At 37.4% G+C, this 23,595-nt stretch overlaps 1 protein-coding gene across 8 annotated transcripts in view; it reads right to left on the bottom strand.

Annotated features, from left to right (window-relative positions):
• Nucleotides 1–23,595, bottom strand: part of AP3B1 (adaptor related protein complex 3 beta 1 subunit) — a 177,311-nt gene that overhangs the window by 110,455 nt on the left and 43,261 nt on the right. For all 8 annotated transcript variants that reach the window (XM_021379413.1, XM_021379412.1, XM_021379410.1 and 5 more), the window contains one exon: nucleotides 13,631–13,813. In XM_021379413.1, the coding sequence (XP_021235088.1) occupies nucleotides 13,631–13,813 (183 nt within the window). The remainder of the gene's footprint in view (nucleotides 1–13,630; nucleotides 13,814–23,595) is intronic.

The raw sequence follows: 23,595 nt of genomic DNA, 5'->3' as shown, positions 1-23,595 counted from the left end.
TTCTCTGACATGATTGTTTCTGAAAAATAAATTAATTCTCAACATTATCTGACTTCATTAGTCCAATGTGAAGTTAACAGTGTTTACAGAAAAATAATTGGTGATGTGACCCACATGCATGTTCAGTTTGTCACAGCTACCGTTTCCATGAATACTCGCTTCAATATCTGTTAGCTGAAAGCGTGTTTGTCTCTCTAGATAAGTAAACTTGAAAAATCCACTCATATCATTCTGTGCAAGGAAGCATGAAATTGTACTTAACTAGAATGTGATAGCTTTTCACTAAATATTCCAAACTGAAGTATCAGTTTCCACTGTAATTTATTGGAATTATATATTGTCTTCTCTAGAAATGTTCTTATATGTTACATTTTCAGTATAATTCCAGCAAACTCATTTGCATAGAGTTGTAAACTGGGAAATGATCCTAAGGAAAGAGTACTGTAGGATCTAAGTCTGTTTCACTGGCTTCAGATCTGCACAGTTATACACAGCCAAGTGAAAATTCAGGTTTTCTTTGATCTGTCTTTCCCAGTTATAATAAATACTGTGGTTGTAATTGAATAAAAATTATAATATTCAAGCATGTCAGAGCAATTTCGTGATGATCTTGTGATCTTTATTATTTCATTCCATAATGGTTTACAAAAACAAAAATGTCTATGTGCATGTCTTTGTAGGAGAGGTCCTACAGCCCACTGATCATTTCTGTGGCCCTCCTCTGGACTCACTCCAATAGCTCTATGTCTTTCTTGTGTTGGGGACCCCAGACCTGCATGCAGTACTCCAGATGGGGCCTCATGAGAGCAGAGAAGAGAGAGACAGTCACCTCCATTACCCTGCTGGCTACCCCTCTTTTGATGCAGCCCAGCATACAGTTGGGCTTCTGGGCTGCAAGTGTACTGCTGCCTCGCAACAGGCTTTTCAACCACCAGAACCCCCAGGTCTTTCTCTGCAGGGCTTCCTTCTGTTGTGTCAACTGCATCACTCCGTGTGGTGTCATCAGCAAATCTGCTGAGAGTGCACACGATTCCACTATCCAGGCCATTGATAAAGATGCTGAAGAGCACCGGTGCCAAGGCAGACATGTGGGGGACATCGCTCGTCAACAGCCTCCAAGTGAGCATAGAACCATTGACCAAAACCCTCTCTCTGTGACCAGCCAACCAATCTGTTATCCAGTGAATACTGTCCACCCTTCAAATCCATCTCTCTCCACTTTAGAGATAAGTACCATGTCAAAGGCCTTGCACAAGTCTCGTAGATGGCAGCAGTCACTCTCCTCTGTCTACTGCTGCCATCACTCTATGATGGAAGACCACCAGATTGGTGAGGCATGGCCTGCCCTCGGTGAAGCTATGCTGGCTGCCTCAGATCCCTTCCTTGTCTCACATGTGCCATAATTTGGCTTTGAGGAGTATCTGTTCCATGATCTTCCCAGGCACAGAGGTGAGGCTCACCAGCCTGTAGTTTCCTGGGTCTTCTTTTCTCCATTTCTTAAAAATGAGGGTGATATTTCCCTTTTTCACAATGACCGGGGACTTCACCTGACAGCCATGACTTTGCATCCAGTCCTGGGGCCCCCAGAACAAGAAAGATGTAGAGCTCTTGGAACAGGTCCAGAGGAGGACCACCAAGATGATCAGAGGGCTGGAGCACCTCTCCTATGAAGAAAGGTTGAGGGAACTGAGCTTGTTCAGCTTGGAGATGAGAAGGCTCTGGGAAGACCTCATTGTGGCCTTCCAGTACTTGAAGGGAGCATATAAACAGGAGGGGTATGACTGCTTGCATGGGTGGATAGTGATAGGACAAAGGGGAATGGTTTTAAACTAAGACGGGAGATTTAGGTTAGATATTAGGAGCAAGTTTTTCACTCAAAGTGTGGTGATGTGCTGGTGATGCTCAGAGAGGTTGTGGATGCCCCATCCCTGGAGGCATTCAAGGCAAGGCTGGATGTGGCTCTGGGCAGCCTGGTCTAGTGGTTGGCTTCCTTGCCCACAGCAGGGGGGTTGAAACTGGATGCTCTTTGAGGTCCTTTTCAACCCAGGCCACTCTGTGATTCTATGACTTTTCAAGTGCGATGAAGAGTGGCTTGGCAACCACATCAGCCAGGTCTCTTAAGGCCTGGGATGTATGCAGTTTGGTCCCATAGACTTGTACACATTTATTCTCATGAGGATTCTTAAGCTTGCTCTTTTCTTACAGTATGAGGGATTTTACTCCCTAACTGTTGTTTAGAGTTTCATGTGGGAAGCCTGACTGCCAATGAAGACTGAGGCAAAGAACTCACGGTCAACCTGTTGTCTGTCGGTACATGCAGGTCCTTCTCTGCAGAGCTCCTCTCCAACAGGTCCGCCCCTAACCTGATTCTGGTGGTTATTCCTCCCCAGGTATAAGACTCTAAATTTGCCACTGTTGAACCTGATAAGATTCCTTTCCACCCAACTCTTCAGCCTGCCGAAATTTCACTGTATGGTAGTACAGCCTTCTGGTGTGTCAGCCACTCTTCCCAACATCGTATCATCTGCAGACTTGCTGAGGGTGAAGTGTATCCCTTCATTCATGTCACTGATGATGACCAGACCGAGTAGCAACTCCTGGGCAACACTGCTAGCGACAGGCCTCCAAGTGGACTCTGCACTGCTGTCAACCCTTTGATTTGTGCCAGTCAGCCAGTTCTCACTGTCCACTCATCTATCCCACACTTCCTAAGCTTACCTACAAAGATGTTGCGGGAGGTGGTGTCAAAATCCTTGCTCAAGTCAAGGTACACAAGAGCCGCTGCTCTCCCTTCTTCTACTCAGCCAGTCATGACGTTATAGAAGGCTACCAGATTGGTCAAGCATGACTTCTCCGTGGTGAATCCATTTGACCACTCTTGATAACCTTCTTTTCTTTCACTTGCAACAGCTCGTAACTATGTTGTTATCCTTTATGTTGGTACTGTGATCCGGGTTTTGTCACCTGTTTTGTAATCCCCAGTCCATTGCTTCCCAAGACAGGGGAGATTCAGTTTAGATAGTAGGAGGAAGTTTTTCACTCAGAGGGTGGTGATGCACTGGAACAGGTTGCCCAAAGAGGTTGTGGATGCCCCATCCCTGGAGGCATTCAAGGCCAGGCTGGATGTGGCTCTGGGCAGCCTGGTCTAGTGGTTGGCTTCCCTGCCCACAGCAGGGAGGTTGAAACTAGATGATTTTTGAGTTCCTTTTCAACCCAAGCCATTCTATTCTATGGTTACATTACCTCAGCCTTCTCCTTGTCCATCGTTACCAGCCTGCCTATGTTGCTTGCTAGAAGAGAGTACATCTTCTTAGGCTTTCTTGATGTACCTGTAGAAGCCTTTCTTGCTTTTCTTTGCACCCCATCCCATGTTCAATTCCAGTTGGGCCTTGGCCTTCCTGACTCCATGACTTTTTCTTCTTAAAGTCTGTACTCATTCAAATTTGATTCTATAGCTCAGAGACAAGAGATTCTCACACAGGTAGAAGTATGGGCTTGAGGACTATAGAATAATAATTTTTTTCCAGTATATTAACAAGTACAGAAACATCTGTGCTAAATGACTTCATACTGAATTAATGCAAAAACCGAAGTACTGTTCCAAAGCTCATTCTCACTTCTATAAGAAGCAGCACATACGCCTCGGACTACCATCTAAAAATAGGGACTAAGAGTTAAGTATGTTGAACTAATTAACATCTTTCTGCAACAACCTCAAATTTCCAATTACTGCTAGTAATCAAGTTTCACAATACCTGCAGTTAGAATTAAATTATTTGATTTAAATTTATTTAATTCATTTAAAACAGCTTAACTTACTTTAACAATTTTTTGTTTAACAGTTTTAATTTATTTAAAACAGTTCAATCCTCTTCAAAATGCAAGTCAGACATAAAATAGCTTCCTCTTACTACGAAATCATCCTAATTTCAATAGCATATGGAAGATACACTACAGTGAGAATACAAATAAATACAGATCTGCAAAACAAAGGCTAGGTTAAAAAAACTTCAGATTATATTGCATTAGTTTTCACTGGCAGTCACGCTTCTCACATCTCTGCAGTTCCTTAATCTCAAGGCAGAGTCTGGGTGTATGAAGTCCTTCACTTCATATGAAAAGATCAAGTATGCAACCCTCTGAGGAATCTGACAAAGATACATCCGAGGATCCTGAGGGAACTGTCAGATGCAGTTGCCAGACCACACTCCATCATATTTTAAATGTGATGGAAGTCAAGTGAAGTCCCCAGTGACTAGAGAAAAGGGAATAGCATACCCATTTTTAAAAGGGTAATAAGGAGAACCCCAGGTACTGCCAAACAGTCAGCCTCTACTACGAGTCCAGTAAGATTATGGAAGAGATTCTTCTAGAAGTTATTTTGAAGCATATGGGAGACATGGAGGTGATTAGAGACAGCCAATGTGGCTTCACCTGGGGAGAATCACGCCTGACTCATCTGGTGGTCTTCTACAGTGAAGTGACTGCATCGGAAGGGCAACTGATACCATCTGCCTGGACTTCTGTAAGGCTTTTGCTATGGTCTCCCACAACATTCTGTCTCAATATTGGAAAGATATGGATTTGATGGATGATGGGCTATTAAAAGAATAGGGAACTGGATGGATGGCAGCAATTAGAGTTACAGTCAATGGATCAATATCCAAATGGAATCCAGTAGTGAGTAGTGATCTTCAAGAGAACTGCTACTAGACCAACGCTATTTAGTATCTACACAAATGTTGTAAATAGAGGGATTGATTGCACCCTCAAGCAAGCACACCAACTTGAGTGGTGCAGCTTATACACTTGTGGAAGTGGATGCTATCCAGAGGAACCTTGACAAGCTTCAGAATTGGACACATGAAACAGCCAAAAGCAATGTCCTGCAACAAAGGAAGACTAATGAGAATCTCCATTTGGATGTGGGGAGAAACATAATAATGAAGGAGAAAAAAGGCTGAGATACTTAATGCCTTCTTTCCCTCAGTCTTTACCAGTAAGATCAGATGTTCTCTGGGTACCAGATCAGATGTTCTCTGGGTACCCAGTACCCTCCTAGAGCTGGAAGACAGGGAAAGGGAGCAGAAAGAGGCCTTCATAATCCAAGAGCAAATGGTTAGCAACCTGCTACACCACTTAGATGCACACAAGTTTATGGGGCCAGATGGGATACGCTCAAGAATAATGATGAAGCTAGCAGACAACACTCACCGAGTCACCTTCCATCATGTCAGCAGTCTCGGCTATTCTGGGAGCTCTCAGCTGACTGGAGGCTAGCAAATGTGACATCCATCCACATGAGGGGCTGGAGGGAGGACCTGGGATACTATAGGTCTGTCAGTCTGACTTAAAGCATCTGTTTGTTTCAGTGATATTTGCACACCAAAAATAGAGGCATTTATTTATTCTGATGGTAGAGTCATACTAGAAAAGCAGGTGTTGCTACCATTCAGATTTAGGCCTACGTTACCCCTAGTCTTCTTGTCTGGCATTTTTTTTAAACCATAAACTGGAACAAACATGTGAATATACATGTTTGTATAAAGCTGAATGATCCAAGATAATTTGAAATTTTGGATAAAGTATTTAATGTTCCTTATGGTCCTTTAGAGATATGCAATAAACCAAATAAAAAAGCATGCAGTCTCAGACTCAAGAGACTACAGCTTCCTCATTGCAGTCACACAAGTCTTCTTCAGAGGAAAAATTAAGCAAAAGCTTACTTTTGTGAAAAGGGAAATCAAAAACTTCATTTTGCAACTTTTCTATATATTCTAAGAAAACCTTGATATAACAATGAAAAGGCCACACAAGCTAGTAGGCAAAGAATATCCTATGGACAGATGCTCAGAACAAAATTTTTTAATATTCTGGAATTCAAGATGGCCTCTAAGTATGGTATAAGAATGTAGATAATATTCATTCCACATTGCTTACACAATTTTACATGATTATTTATCACAGAAATTACCAAAATTAAAGCTAAAAACTTGAACAGATAGCTTGAATAGCACATAGGCTAATCAGGGTTTGGTATATCTGACATTTAAATTGAAAATAATTAGCAATTAAACAGTTATTTAGTTTTCTGTAAAAGCATTTCAGGATTTACCACCAGTAAGTCAATGATCTAGACAGAGAGAAACACAATTTTAACAACTTATTTGCAAAAGATCACTAGAAGAAATGTCTTTTGTCCTACATGTAAGTAACAAGACATCTTTGTTCAGTCAAGAAGGCAAGACCACAGCACTGGATGAATTACACAGAAACTTTTTCCAGATAAAGTTGTAAGAAAAGCAGTGGTTATTTTCTTAATTTCAGCTGATACAGATGTCCTATAGAACTTACCTACACAAGTTCTACCCACTGCTGCAATTCTACAGCAAGATACTTTGGGTAACCACAGCCACACACTCGCTGCAAAGATAGATGTCATTTTTATCCACAGATTATAATTCTGTGTCAGCAGTAAATGCTTGGTAAAGTGGATCAAATTAGAGAACTCGTGGCTGAAATCTAACCCTTCCTGTCCCTCCAAGCATTATTCTGACAGATCTATTCCCTTAGAAACACTAGACTTAACAGAGAAGAATGGAGGAAGATGTAGAGAAGAAAGACAATAATACTCCCCCATCAGTGAGAAAAGAGACTATCATGCAGTGGCCATTAAATACGATGACCAGAAAGTTCTGTTTAGAATTCGTTTAGAACTCTGTTTTCCCTAATTTACTTTAAGTCATTTTTATTTTTTGTTACAAATCTATGCTCTAAGTTATTCTTCCCCTGTTATGCACTAAAATCAGTATCACAGTCAAATGGCTAACCAGTCCAGTTATGCCCCAATTACTTCACCAGATATCTTTACATAAATAAAAATGATATCATATACATGAGGAGGAGTTAATGTACTTGTAAGAACCTAGTTAGGGAGTACTGAGACGAAAAGGGAAACAGCTGAATCCAGAATTCTCCAGTACAGATGAACATAGTAAGAATGGAAAAAATAAGTAGCATAACATACACACACTAGCTTTCCACAATATGCTTAATCTTTTGGCTTTATCAGGTAAATCAGGCATGTGTAAATCAGCTAAATCTAGGAGATGGTTTTAATTTGCATCTGGAGAGGACAGCTTAATAGAAATTGAAAATGGGATTACTACTTTTGATCTCCAGGAAGTAAAATCCCATAGCTTTTGGTGAAAGTGGAAGAAAAAAAAAGATCCAAATCTATTAGCTACCACCTAATAGAACCACACAGCACAAACAACTAAGTGAAGCTTCTGTAATGTCTACAAAATACTGAGGGTTGCTTTGAAAGTAATGCTTCCTATTTTATGATGTTGGACCTCAATGTCAGAGACAGATGTTGACAGTAGAGGTTGAACTTTCCCACCAGTATTTCCTTACATTTTGTTGCTTTGCCACAGACAGCAGCAGAGGAGCAGTCTGACAAAATGGTGTCTGACATTGAAGGGCATATGAAGCAAAGGCACGTCATCAAAATCCTCCATGCGGAAAATTGCATCACAGACCTTCTTCAATGCTTGCTAAGCGTTTATGGAGTCCAAAAAAGTGGATGTGAGGCTGTGGGTGGTGTGTTTTAGCAGGGGCGACAGCAACACGAAAGATAAGCCACGCTCTGGATGACCGTGCACATCCGTCCTAACACAAAACGAAGAGCATCTCAATCAGTTAATCTGTGCAAGCTGGCAGATTACAACCAGGGAACTGTGGACAGTGCTGAATATTGGCTTTAACGTATTGCAAATGGTGGTAGCAAAGTTTGCACCAGGTGGGTCCCATGGATGCTTACAAAGGAACAGAATGCAACACCATAGGAAGTTCGTAAGGACCTACTGAACCAATGTGAAATTGAAGGTGGCAATTTCCTGGACAGCATTATTACTAGTAATGAGATATGTCACCACTGTGAGCTGGAATCGAAGTGGCAATCCATGGACACTTGACAGATGAATTCCCAAGAAAAAGTTCAAGACAGACTTCAGGGGGTTAAGTGATTTGCACTGTCTTTTGTGATAGGAAGGGGTGATCCTTCTGGATTTCCAGGAAACTGGACAAGCCATCAGCTCTGACTGCTACATTGGAATGCTGCCTAAGCTGAAGGCTTGAATTTCCAGAGTCATGCCAGAGAAGAAGACAACCTTTCTCTTGCAACACAATAACACGAGGCCCCAAACCAGTTTGAAGATGGTGGTGCACACTGCCAATCCTGACTGGATTGTCCTACCACACCGACTGTATAGTGAGTGCAGATTTTTACAAGTGTGGCATGCAGGCTCTTGTTCATCGCATAGCTAAAGGTGGTGACTGTTGAAAAAGTGTTCTGTGGCTAAGAATTTGCTCTATTAAATACTGTTGCTCTTTGTATCTGTTGTAGTTTCTGCAGAAATAAAAGGGAGGCATTACTTTCAGCGCAACCTACATATATTTTGATTAATTATTCTTAAAAGATTAAATGCTACTCTCAGTATTTCTTAAATATGTTGACTGTCTATGGCTCCTTCCTAATCTTCATTTAATAATGATTTACATGCAGAATATTTTTAAAGTACTTTAGCTTGTTTAATTTTCATCACTTTACCTCGGTAATTCACCTAGCTGAGAGGACACTATCAACCTGAATATACCCTTCCTTTCTTCTGTTCTCAACATTGCAAAGTAGGATTTAGGACTTTTATTATGCTCTCAACAGAACTGATTCAGAATACTCTTTACAGACTACTACAAAAAGTTAAGGACAGACAGTACTCCCTATATGCTCTGACTGAATCATTTTTATTTACACCTACTGTTCCTTAGATGTGCAACCCAACACAGTGAAGAATAAAGATATTTTGAACAGCACTAAACACTTAGAGCAGTCTTAATATAGCCCTTTCACGCTGGATTACATCATGCATAACCATAACCTTTACAGAATACAATAAGAATTCATAACTGTAATGTAGTAAGAAAACACTGCAAGCGCAAAAAATATTTTAAAACATTTAACAAAAAGACTGGAGGTCACAGAATGGTGGAGGTTGGAAGGAACCTCATCTGGTCCAACACTGTTGGACACTCAGCTAGAGATTAGTTAGGACTGTGGCTTTTGCATACCTCCAGGGGCAACCTGTTCCAGCATTTGATCACTTTCACAATAAAAACATTTTTTCTTGCTCAGAGAGATACTATTACACAAGGTAATGATTCACAGTTTATTTAACATATACCATCCAATTTATGTTCTTATACAATACCTGAAAGATTCTGAGAAAGTCATTTCAACTAAAAAAGATAAATAAATTGAACAACGGGCAATTAGAAAACACTGTCACCATTCACATTTTCCCTTCAGTGATATTCTCGTGTACTCAAGACTTATGCAAAATAGAAAACAAAGGAAGTCCTAAAAAGGGAAGAATAAGGGAAAGGAGCCTTGAGAGAGCGTGTTGTCCAAACTTTCCCACAATCTCTGTCTTAATCTAAGAAATTCGACATTTGACATCTTCCACCTCTACTACTGTTCGGTGTTTAGTAGAAGGGCTCAGCAAACTAAAGAACAACAGTGAGTTTCCCCACTTGTAACATCCTGAAATTGCAAAAATCCAAATATTTAAACCTAGGTAACGAAAGAAAAATGATGGTTATACAAGGCAAGCCAAAACAAGACTAGGTTCCACTTAGCAGGAAGCTAAATTCTTTCTAAGATGCACATTTCGGCAAAGCGAAGTCTTAGAAGATTGTCACAGAGAAAGCAAAGTCCCATCTATTTCAAAAAACATTCTCTTACCAAGTAGAGACTTACGCTCCCAAGCATGAAAATTCTACAGTTCTCCACTTCCCTCACCAAAGCAACCAGTATTTATAGAAGATTGTGTTCAAATATGTTGGTATCTTAACTGGCAGATGCAGCTTTTTGTTTTTTTTGAAGTTTTTATATAAACTGGAAAAAAATTATCCAGAATAGAAGAAATTAGTACAAAATGTTAAGGGTAAAAAAGTAATTAAATGGCCTTAAACTGAAAAGTTTTAGGGAACCTTAATGTAGTGCCAAGTCATGTTTGTAGGTGACAAATACTGATATTTGTCTGCCATAAATCAAATGCTGAAATTCTTATAGCCATACTAAGATAGATCTTCCCTTTACCTGAAGACCATAAAAACTAAATCATACGAAGTTCAATAGGATCTTGGCACAGGAGTCCTATAACTATAATGAAATCTGCTTCATATGTTAAGTGCTATGGAAAATATTTTTAATACTGAACATTGTAATATTTCCCCAAGGAAAACATGTGATCTGTTTTTGCAAGAGTAATCAAAATAGCCTATACCCCACAAATTAAACATGAGATAATTTATTTCTGTTCCCTTATATCAACTCTATTAAGCTTCAATGTTGAAAAATTCTCAGAAACCAAAATAATCAAACTTGGGGAAAAAAAGGAAGTAAAGCTGAGATTGCATGCTAAACATACAAATGAGTGTTTAAAATAAGCAAAAACCACAATAGTATTCAATATTTTGTATGAGCTGGAAATCATTTGTTTTCTTCCTGTTACTCCTTCAGAGCCAGGCTATATTCCATGACTCACAGTTTTGGATATATTGAAAGACTGCTATTTTTCTCCTGGAAGTCTTTATTCTCTGAGGTCATTTTCTTCAAGTTTAATTCCCATCCTTGACATCCCTATCTCAGCTTGTAAACGCTTTCAGTTGAGCAATGCTTTAATAACTCAGTGGATTAATAATCCTAAAAATGTAAACTTGAGAACTTGGGACATGACTCTCGTAAGTACTAATTTATAAGTACTTTCACTGATTGAAGACCATGAGTAAACCAAACTCACTTTTTTTTTTTTCCCTCAAATCTTAACTGAACATCAGCAAAGCTTAATTCTGAAATCTGCAACTGTCTGAAATAAAGCTAAGCAGCCCTGAGCCTCCAAGATGATACACACACCTACTTGGTGGTGGAGAGCTGAAACAGTCACTACCTCCCATCACACTTGTTTCACTGCTGAAACAGAGATGGCTGCACAAATTTAAAATCAGTTCCTGAACTGCCAGACTACAAGACCACATATTCATGCAAACCAACAGCAACTTTGTTTTAAGCATCTCCATGTATTATATCCTAAGATGTAATGGTTCAAGACCTATTTACAAACAACAGTTCCAATAACTTCCGGGAAAAGGAAAGGGCAAAAAATTCAAATTGGCATAAAATATGTCACCACACAGAGAACGGTTTAAATTGTCCTTCCTCATCTGTTCTGGGCAGAAACTGTCACTCCAGGGTGAGTGACTTGCTCTCTTTTCATTTAGTATATGTTAAAGCTGGAGACTATCCATTTGGGAAAAAAGGCTATTGATAAACAAGTAAATACTTCAAAACCAGCCTCAAGCATTACTAGCAGTAAAGCAAGGACATTCTTCACAGCATTCATGACCGGAATGAAAATCCGAAAATAATGTAAATATGAATATAAAACTAAGTACTCTAGGTTAATGGGTATTAAATGCTATCAAGAGTTTTGCAACAATTTAGAGAATCTGGTAAAAAATAGATTTTTCTCTGTAACTGATAATTTTTTCCAAATATTTTTAGGATAAAGCACAAGAAATCAAAATGTTAAACAATTACTTGCTGAGAATTAGCTCAAATTGAACAAAAGAAGCATGTTTCTCAAAAAGTAAGGTAAATTTTAGTGAATAAAAATGCAAATATGCATTTTAGCAGTCTTGAATTTATTAATCTGAAAGGTTTAATTTCCATTTTCCTGCATCAGCTTTATTTATAAAGTGTTGTGCCCTATAAACGTGCTGTTATTTTCTATAGTCAAGCACCCTCTTAACAAATCTTCTCATTAATATGTAAATTTAAAGTCAATCGGTCTTCTCCCTGACAGCACCATGAATTCCTAGTGCACTGTATAATCGGCTTTGACTTGGCATCCACTATTTATCATCAAAGATGTCAGTTAGAAAAATTATGTAAAATGTGCTGCAATTGATATGACTGCAATCTACTTTGTCAACACTTAATTGTTCCTCAAATCGTACATTTACATATAAACAGCCTAAATACTGATCCATAATGATGCAAATAAACTAAATTAAAAATCTCTTTTACTGCACAAGATGCCCTGATGTATGATGTGTTCATTTAAGAACCTATTGACAAAGGCATGCTTTTCAGCTAGCCCCAGGAAAAGTCTGCTAATTAATTACTGAGTAGGTAGACAAACTAAATTTTTATCGGAAGCTTACAAAAGAAGAAACAAAGTATTATTAATAAAATACCAGTGGTGAAGAATTTTAGGCTAACATAGGCGGTATGGTTACTTGAACCTTTTAAATTTGCATAACAAAAGTCATAGCAGTAACGATCATCCATCCGGTCTCAACGAAAGAAAGTACATTACAGTCTGAAAGAAGCCTAATACTATCAAAACCTCTAAGCTTAGTCCAAGACATGAGGTCATCCTCTCCTTCTCCTCCTTCTTCCAGTCACTAAAACTGGATTAAATTAATTGTGTTACCATACCTGCAGATAAAGTAAATTACTGATTTTGATTCTTTTATAAAAATTGAAGTTCTGGGGTGAAGAATGCAAGTAGCTTTCTTTCAACAAGCAGCAAAGAGAAAACATTCTGTCTAAAGTACTTTAGGAAAACAAACTACTCAAGTGTCTCATTATCTAAAAGACTTTCCATAATTTAAGCAATCTTAAGAAAAGATGTGTTCTTATAATGCCATTTTCACCTGAAGTGAAATCTATGATGCAACTTTCTGGAGGTTCTGGACTCATCTTATGTTCACTACACATAAGTACCAGACATCCTTTTATGTGACTGTACAAAGTTCATCTTCCACTAACATAAAATATTTCACATATCAGTGAATATATACACACCTTTAAGTATGAATTAGTTTAAAATTACATGGTAAAACTTCACAGTAGTAACACTCCAACCCTGCACAAGAAACACAAGCAGAGTTGTAGAGCAATTACATACTGCTCTTTGCAAAAGTATTCTCTCTGCATCAACTTCTTGAGCTCTTTCAACGTTGGAAGTGATGGGATTTTTACTCTGAATATTCCTTTTTCTGAAGTTTAAATAAGTGTACTCATATTCACATAATAAAATGAAAATGTCAGAAAATATTTACACTACGCATTTCAGAAAAAAAAGCATACACGTCTCCACACAGTCTGAAATTATTATTACATTACTTAAGCTCTGTAATTCTGTTAAGTACTTATACCTAAAATGAAGATTCTATCAATTTCAGAACAGAATGGTAAACTTTTCTAATGCTGGCTCACATAAAATCCACAGCAAAGAAATACGTCATTCAAAGAAAAAAAGAAAAAATTGGATATACCTGGGGTAAGTTACAACAGATGAGGGCCTACAAAGTGAATTTTCATGGAAGCCTGGGTGGTGGAAGCCTTGTATCAGTGAAATCTCTAGGAGTGAAGGCTTATTCATTTGATTTCTAATTTTATTAAAATCTATATAAAAATGCATCTTAAAAACTAAGTAAGTGCAATATTTTAAGTAGTTCAGAATTCAAACAGTTAAGGTAATTAAAAGATTCACAAACTTACAGTCTTCCATGGGCTTACAAACTGCGTACGTGCATATCGAGTTAACATGTGGATTATAACAACTTGGCCCCATTCTTCTACGTCAACCAGCAAGTTACAGAGCTTTCGGTAGTTCTTGTGAATCAGATCTATTCTATCCGGACACACTTCTTCAAATGCCATCACAACACTTCCAGCTACCAGCTAGAAAGCAAAACATAAACCAGAGGGTCAGTATTCCTTTTCAAGTTCATCCACAAGTGAAAATCAGAATTAATGCCGGCTATTCTCAGCATTTTAAAATAGGCTGAATTCAAAATTGTTTCTTTTCAAGGAAAAAAACAGCAACCATCACCAACAAAAAATCTTAAGCCTACAGAAAGGTATCATATTTAAAATAATATTGCAGTAGTTATATTGCAACAAAGCAAACATTTGCCGTTTGTATTACACACATAAATCTTAGCTCTCAGCCCTTTAGACACAGTGCTACGTAAGCACTCTTTTTCTAACAGTTATAGCTCCCAAATAAATTATCAGAAAACTTGCCATTAACTCAGAAATAACAGGACATAACGAAGCATAATACAGCAGTGTGCCCAACAAGGTCTATTTGGATTCTCTTAGCACTGGCATGATCAAACTGAAGCTGAGTAAGTTTTCCAGCACTACTGGGATCTAAACTTCTCTCTTGATATGGCCAAATTAACTGTCATACAAAATTTCTTAGCATTTCATGAATACACTGTATATAAAAAAAAAAGCATAAAAATTAGCAATTACAATACAGAGATAAATTAACACTTTTCCTTACAGAGTACAAGAATTTCTGTATGTTTTCCACACTTTCAAAAAAAAAATGTTTTAAAGTTATAGAAATGGATCGCTTATGCCATGTTACAACCTTACATATTTCAATTCCATAAGAAATGAATCTTTTAAACAAAGAGGTCTTCAGAGAGAGTATGATTATAAATACGGCTTTGTTTTCATGAGAAAATGAAATAGATTCTCAACTTTCTAACACTTTCAGGCTTATTCAAACATTGTCATAGGATTTTTTTTCTTTTAAAAACAAGGAAAGGAAATCCCTTGTCTGGTTGCTGTTTAATTTAAAGTTACTTTAACTGCGGGAAAACCTCCAAAGCTGACCATGCATTATAGACACATGTCACTGTGTGCCTAGAATTATTTTTTTTCTCTAATGCTTTAATTAAGATTTGTTTTGAGTCAAAGAACATGTTAAGTCAAGTAAGTAAAATGATGAGACTTTATATGGAGTAGCTGATATGTATGCAGTTAGCATGCATGCAGTTTAGCCTTCTGGCAGCAAATTAATGTCATATTCTATCTGAGCACTGGGGATCTGCATTTCAACCTCTAAAATTTCCCCAGTGACTTAAAGTAAGCAATTAAATAGGAGTGCAGTTTATTGAAATGGTACTTTTTGAGAAATATTAAATACAATGATATTCATATGTTACATTTTTCTCCCTGTATTTGGCTGACATTTGGTTTATTAGTATGTGCCCAACGTTACAATTGAAAGAAAACAGCTCAGAATATAGTCTTGCTATTATGCTAAGCAAGTTACAGGCTCTGCAGGGATTTTATGAATTACCACTAAGAATAAACGTGAAGTTGCATTTATTGCCTCCAGCTCCAGCTACATACTGGTACCTGCTGGTCCCAACACATATGCAATTCATTCCAGGGAGTAAAATCTGGTTATTTGATAGAGCCAAATAAAAACATTTAACATCTAAAATAATTTTATAGTTTTGTTGCATCACAAAACCAAAAAGCTGGTGGTGTTGTGTTGTAATAGGCGGTTGCGAGGATACGAGGTGTAACGAGAAAGGCCCCCTCCCCGAAGGAATAGGGACAAGTTGACCAAAGAATGTACCCGTGACGCAGGGAAAATGGCAAACTAAGATGATCCGATAAGCTACCTTTTGATATGTCAGTAGATGGAAAATACTGCTTCATGCTTCACTGCTACATGCCTCAGCAAAAATATCCAATCAGCATTAAGGGAGTAAGCTTTAGATGGCAATAGTGGATAACAAGTATTATAAAAGTAGTGCTATACCTTTGAATAAAAAAAAGCTTTTCTTGCTGCTATTGTGTGTGTGTCTATGTGTGTGTGAGTGTGCTTTCAAATGGTGCCGAAACCCGGGAACGTGTGTGTGTTTTCAAGTGGTGCCGAAACCCGGGAACGTGTGTGTGTTTTCAGTGTTGTTCTGCTGAGTTTTCTTCTTTGCAACCTGCTGCATTAAGCTCCTTTGTCATTAAAAAACATTGTCAGTTTATGTTTAGGTGTGGAACCTGACTGGATCCAAAGCTCAGCAGAACACAGTGGGCAGCTCAAGGCAAATCACAGTCAGCCCAGAGCTGTGCTCAGTAAGCCCAGAAAAGCTGGGGAGGGATGAGGTATATGTTGGGAAGAGTTACACATTAGAACTTATTTATAACACAGCTATTTTGTCAGGATACAAAACTCTTAATTGCAGTTAAGATCTGCTTGCAGAAGACCATGTGATAAAGCTTTTTTGTTGTTGTTGTTCGTTTTTTAAAAAAAAAGGAAGGCACTTTGGGTCCCCAGAGACTTTTTCTGTCACTAACTCATAGACTCTGTTATTATGGATATTCCACACAGTATAGTGTCTCTTGACAGGTTTGAAATATAAGAGGAGAAAAGGAGGGAGGGAAAGTAGGAGACACGCACAGATTTATGACTATAAAAATATTTGCAGCCTAATATTTAAACATCTTAGGCTCATAGGTGAAGGACAATACACATGCTGGTGTCTGACTGGTGTTCTAGCACAGATACCTTGCTTTTTACTGCTACTAGTGCCGTACTCAAGTCATACTGTTTTTCTCTTCTATTTAAATATTCTTTGAAAGCTGATATAAAATAATTTGTGTTCAGATTTAAAAGATCTAAACAACATGATCATAAACAGATAATAGGTACCTGAAATAAATTCCTAATCAATTTAAACTGAGCTGTTTTACGAAAAGACTAAGCATATATTAATTCCCTCTTTCTCAGAGAACAGTGATTGTTTCATTCTCAGTAGTCCACCAAATCTGCAGAACTACAGACTTGTCAGTTCCTTTGCAATTCACAGGATGGAAGAAAGTTTTAAAATTTATGCTGGGACATAGAGGTGATGCAGAGTAATCTGTGTCTTCCTTCCACAAGAGTGGGAGCAGCGACAGTGAACAGACAACCTTCTGGCATCATCTCATAAAAACAGTACAGTAGTTTAGAAAGCTCAGTTACTGGGAGTAAAACACAACTGAATACAAAGAAATAGCCAACCATACTGAAATACAGGAATTTAAAATAATTATTTCTTTCAATTCACATTAGTAACCTACTCAAGTTTACAACGAGAATGTTGTCTCTTGTGAACGCTTAAAAATATTAATAAAAATTTGAACATACATTATGGGATGCAAGAGGAGCACCAGGTGAACAAGAATTCTCTTCCTGTAGCAAGCCTCTGGCTTTAGAAGTTAATACAGGAATTGCCATACAACACACATTACTTAACGCCCTGCCCCTCTACCCGTATCATTGTATTTTCCACAATTAAGTTTTTCATTTCAAGTGAAAAAAAAGAGGTGAGAATATAAAATAAACTGAAACTGGATTTTGTAATGAAAGGATTTATGTGAAAGGATTTCCTAATGCTTTCTTAATATGACGCTATTCTAGTTGATGCTGTTACCCCAATAGCATGATCCCACTATACATCTAAATGCCAGAGGAACTGCTTATAATATGTTTATTAAATGCTCAACATTCCATAAAAATATTTAGAATTAAAACAAAATGATCCAATCAGAACATAAAACTGAAAAATATTAGTTCCCAAAAAAGTCAGTTAATTTCCATCTCACTGTGTCAATAGCAGCTTTTTGTGTAAAGATAAAATATAAATCACTCCAACAAAACTAGCAATGAGCTCATCAAACTCACATGCTGCTTTCCATTTATGTATTTTTTATATTAAAGCAATAAGCATGCTTCATTTGTCTTCCACTGGTTGCCACATTTTTCTGTGCTGTTGCTATGAACTTCAGCCATTAGCTGTGCTCCAAGGTAAACTACATGAACCATCAACAAAAGTGACACCCAATCTATGGAGTTCATATTTTCTCCAGATTATCTATGCTAGTTGACAAGCTGGTAATGAAAAAAATCACACTAAGCAAATGGTTCCTCTAATAACAATAAATTTTCTATAAAATTATGAAGGGTACAAAACGTTTCCTTGCATCTATTTTGTCATGAATTCTAATTAATGCTGTGAAAACCTGAGAGTGCTGGGTCATCACAAGAAGTACATCGAGGTTTGATTGATAATATAGCGCAAGTTGGCCTATGCTGCCAAGATTCTTCTCTCTTAAATTAATGGCCACCCCACCTGCCCTAATCATACAGCCCAAATGATATCCCCCTTCTTATTTCAATTTTCTGGAGGCATGGAAACTGGAAAAGATCAGCCATTTATCTTCTAATAGTGGGATAATAGATCTATCACAATAAAACATCTGCACAAAGCCAGTAATTTTTTTTCCAAAGGAGTAAAGCTTTTACCAACATTAAATCAATAAGTTAGAAAAACAATGTCTCAGCCATACATTTTGATTTTAAACCAAAACATTAACTTATTAACAGAAGCCTACATTTGAGCAGTAGAACTCAGCTTTCTTTTCCCTATTACCCCCAACGACATTGCTTTAGTTTAAAAGATCAAGATCCTCATTGCAAAGCCATCACCAATTCCAAGCATCATTTTTTAATGTTAGAGGTCTCACTTTTCAAGAATCTGTGCTTCATCTAGTAAATAAGCAGTCTGTAAAAAAAAATCTCAGCACTCACACATATGTTTGAAGACTTTTGATCCTTCAAGCAGAATACATACTAGGCTGTATGTGTTATATTTAGAAGTAAATTTTCACATGGGAATAAAATGATAAATCCAAAATTTAGAAGTAATTAAATATGATGAGGATATTCTCATTAAAGGGGAAAACAATATTTGTACAATCTGAAGAAAATAATCTCTGGGGGAAAAATATGGAAATCTTAATTAGGAATAAATAAATTCCATGCAGTAAATTAATTTACTGTTAGTCTTCATTCAAAACTTATCTCTAACATATGCAGGATTTCTTCAAAACAGAACTTTCTGGAGTACATTAGCAGTGCAAGTTTTACCAATATGTTTTGAAATTTCTCTCCAATATCCTTCATTCTAGAGGAGTTCAAAGGTAGTACTGCAGTCAATACACTACCTAGTCTCCAAAAAAAAGCTACAATAGCAACAGCTATGATATATAGGGTAATACATGCAGCCACATACTATTCACATACCATCCTCCGGATGTGTCTGAACAAAATCATTTTTACAGTGCAGCACATACATATTTATATTTTTATACAAGTATCACAAACCTTCCTTGTATCAAAGAGGCATTCATTCAAACCAAATAAAATCAGATCAAAAACAATGGTAAGAAATCTGGACATTTTTAAGACACTCATCATCCACACAATTACATCCCAGTGGTAGGTCTATACTCTGCTTTCTACTTTAGGTATGCAACTTTGAGATACTTCAGTTTGGACTGAGAAGTGTAAGTGGCAAGTTTTTTATCTAAAAGGTTTAAACAATGGATATGATTCCCTCTCGATATCAGTAAGAATTTTTAAAATTATTACGTAGGTTAGTGTAGGGAACAGAAGAACCAACATGATGGAAAAGTTGTTACAAAAGAGGTGGAAGGACTGGCACAATAGCAAGGTGCTACAAGGGAAGGGAAATAGATCTCTCAGCTGGATCAGAAGATTATGGGTTTGCAGGGAAAGACTTCCACCAACGAGAGATCTCCAGAAACAGATGCTTTCTCAGTGGCAGTCAACCCTTAAATGAGGTCTAAGAGGTCACACAGGTGAATTGCCTTCACCTGTGCTCCCAGGGCTGACTGGGTCTTTCCTCCAGGTGCTCAATCAGTGGTTCAGGCCATGACTCAGCAGTTCCCATACAGTTAGGTATCATTAATACACTTGATTTTGATTTTCATTATTACTTCCAAAAATCAGTTGTAAAATAACCAAGCGACAAAACGAATGTAGTTCTATAGTTCTTCACTGAGAACTTCACTGAGCAAACTGAGCAACAAATTGTGCCTCAAACCTTTTATCTCAAAACTAGAATATCAGGTTTGTTAAGCAACTAGGAAAAAAAACAGGAAAACGAGTGAAATCATGTAGAAACCAATGATCGAAATAAAGGGATAAATAAATAAATAACTGTCCAATTACACCTTCACACCTACCTGACTGGCTGTATTAATTTCTGAAAAAGTGTCACTTTAGCATAAAAACATATATGGGCTTATCTTCATTTCTACATCAGCTGCTCTGCAGTTAGTCAGAGTTACTAGTAAAATAAAGCAGACATTCCTGCTATTCTACTTGCTTGTCAGAATTTGAGGTACTTCTTAGGTAATGGAAAGGTAAAAACAGAACTAGTTTAAGTTACTGTAATAAATAGATTTTTAAACATCTTACCTGTTAAAAAATTGAATACACTGGTAAAAAAAATCAAAGCTTTGTTGATACACTGTAGTTACGCTAAACAAGTTACAGGCTCTGCAGGGATTTTATGAATTTTTAGTGTTTGCAAAACACTATATAGTGTTTGGCAAAATTCTACACTGTAATTCAGTTAGTACCTTGAGGTTATGTTACTGTTGATTTGCACTTGATATTTTTTGCAAGCTATATTAACAGAGAACTTGGCTTTTAATTGTATCTTTGTGTTAAGTCATTTAAGGAGTAAAATGATCTTTCATTTATGTCACCAGAAATTTTAATTAAGTGCTCAGTTAAGGCTGGATCTCATCCCATTTTAAGTTTTGCTTACCTCAGCTTGTATAAAAAAAATTTACTACTGATTGAGACCCAACAAATGAACACATTTTGTAGAGTCTGATAAAATAGTTCAATTTTACTGCAGTAAAATCCCCATCTAGATAGTATCTTTCTATTTCAAACGTGAAATGACTGCAACTAATTTAAATATATTTTGCCTTTTCTATGCAACTTAAGCTGCATTAATAATTCACAATAGCATGTTCTCCTTGAAGAAATTTGTTTTACATAACTTTAGAGGCACCTATGTTCAGTAGTTACTCTATCTCATTTTTATGTAGACATTATGTTTGTAAGTTTTAAAAACACTGAGAATTCAAATATTTATAGAAAAGAAAATAAGTGTGTAATTTTTTTTATAAAGAGAATTCTCAAGCATCATTCGAACAAAATGTTCATATGTTATGCGATATTAATGTTAAAAATTACAATCCCTTTCCAACCATATCTAAGAAAAATTGAATAACAACAACAAAAATCATATGCATTTATTTCCCTCATCTAGACAGTATATATAAAAGACATTATGCTTTTTTAAGGATTATTGGTCCTTAAGTATACAGAAATGCCAAAATTAACCTGATTCTTTGACTGGAGCACTGTGACACACTTCCATCAGGGAAGAAACAAAAACAAAAGCAAACAAACAAAAAAAGCAACACAAAGATTCACTAATGTTCAATGTTCCCAATCACTAGGATTCTCCCATCTGGGTAAAGACACTATTTAATGATGTAATACTGTGATCTTGATCTACTAGCATTAGAATAAAACTACCAGGAGATGACAATTAATGTTGATACAAGGAAACAGTTTCTGTGCACTTGCATTGCAAGAACCTGAAGATTAATGTCAAGTAAACTCATGGTCTGAGTTCCACATTACCACCTTACAAATTTCAGGCTAACTCACTATCAAACAGGCAAGAGAAACTGCAAAAAAGCCTGAAAAACGCCATTAATCAAACAGATGAAATTCATATGACTATAGCAAAATTCCCTTTTCCTAAAGCTCAGATCTATTTCTACGAGTGCTGTGCAGACAAATCTAGCAACTTTCTTCAAAAAGAAGAAAATTATTAAATATTTTAAAATATTTTCTACAAAATATTTCCTAAAAGCTTCTGTCAATCTGTGTAGGAAGAGCACCTTCTTCTTGCATCCTAAGTAAATGAAATCTAGTTTACCTTACAGAACATAAAGATAGTTCAAATTATTTAAGCTCCTCTTGGAAGCTCTATTAACGCCTACAAAGTAACCTATATAAGATTATGCAAGCTACTTATATAACTTTAATTAAGGACCACCACAAGGACTGGAATCCATCCTCAGTAAGTCTGCTAATAATACTGAACTAGAAAGTCCTGTTGACTCCCTGGAGGGACAGGACGCTTTACGAAGTGATCTAGATAGACTGGAGCACTGATCAATCAGTAGCAGCATGTAATCCAACAAAGGAAAATGCTGGAGGCTGCACTTGGGACAGAGTAATGCTGGACACAGGCACAGATGGGAGTATCCAGAGAAGGCACCAAATCTGGTGACAAAGCAGGAAGGCATGTCCTGTAAGGAGGAGCTGAGAACACTTGGATTGCCAAGCCTGGAGCAGAGGAGGCCAAGAGGACCTCAGCGCTCCCTGCAGCTCCCTCAGGAGGGGAAGCAGAATGGGAACGGCACAGAGATACCAGGCAAGGATTAGACTGAGCATTAGGAAACAATTTTGTACTGTGAGGATGGTTAGACACTGAAACAGGCTTCCTAGAGAGGTGGCTGATACTCCATGCCTGTCAGCGCTCAAGTGCTTTTTGTAAACCAATTTGCAGTTTTCCTGGGAACATTCAGTGGAACATGACAAGAGATGACTACTTAAACTGGAGCTTTTCTGTGCTAGATTGGTCTTCCTCAAAAGAAATGATCAAGGAATAAACAGAGATAGATTCCTTTTAAATCAGAACAAGCTGTGAAGCAGCTTTGATTCCAAATCCCAAAAGCAGATTTGAATTCTTCATTTTCAGAATTTTTCATGCTGCCTTTTGAAAAAAGTGAAACTTCTAAAGCAGAAATGTCAGCCAAAGCTGGAATCAGGCCTTGTTAGGGAGGAGATCAAGCAGAATCAGAGGGAGGAAAATACTTCAGCAGTTACGACATTACATCTCCAAAGAAGCTTTTCTGAAAAGCCCAGAAGACCAAAATATAGATCATCATTCTCAAATTCTTGAACATGCTGGGGAAAAAAAATAGCATAACTATAACTCTTCAGCTGGTATTCATAAATACAATGTCTATTATTAAGCATCACAAAGGCACCAAAATTTTGGCATACATTAAGGAATGATAACCAGCTTCCCCTGTAAACACCTCCAAGTGTCAAGATTAGCCATCAAGAAAAAGAGAAAAAAAGTTGGGATGTTCTAACATTTCATTAAAATTAATGTATAAATGACTACTTGTCAGATGCCCTGTTTTTTATCTTAAGTAATAGGGAAATTCAAGGATTTTATTTTCTTGCCATCAGCAATAAGAAGAAACAAAGATGGCTTCTCTGTCCTTTATGCCTCCACAGGTACACAAAATCTAATCTCACATTCACAGATTGCATGCACACCAAGAGCATGAACCACAAAAGGAAAATACACAAAGAACCACTGGGGGCAACTCCACAGAAGCACAAAGGTCTCTGACAAATGAGTACAGGTCAAGCATGGATGCAGTCAGGAGAACTAACTAACTGATTTACTGCCTGCTGAGCCATTAAGCTCTGACACTCTTCTTCAGCAACCCTTCAGTGGAAGTTGTGAGATGTCTATTAGAGATCGACACCATTTTTGTCCTGGACATCTGGACTGTGCTAGAACAACAGACAACATATTACTGTACATTATATTAGTAATAGGAGACTAACATTACTTATAAGCAGTAAAAACTGACGTTTAAAAGCAGAAAAAAACAACACAGTAATAGTGACTAAGGGTATATGAAGCAACTCACTATCTGGTACCTAGCAATGCTTTCACTTAGTCAAAAAACAT

This window comes from Numida meleagris, chromosome Z (genome assembly GCF_002078875.1).
Source record: "Numida meleagris isolate 19003 breed g44 Domestic line chromosome Z, NumMel1.0, whole genome shotgun sequence".
Classification (NCBI taxonomy): domain Eukaryota; kingdom Metazoa; phylum Chordata; class Aves; order Galliformes; family Numididae; genus Numida; species Numida meleagris.
Note: the sequence above shows the minus strand (reverse complement) of the source record. Positions and strands in the feature narration are given on the sequence as shown.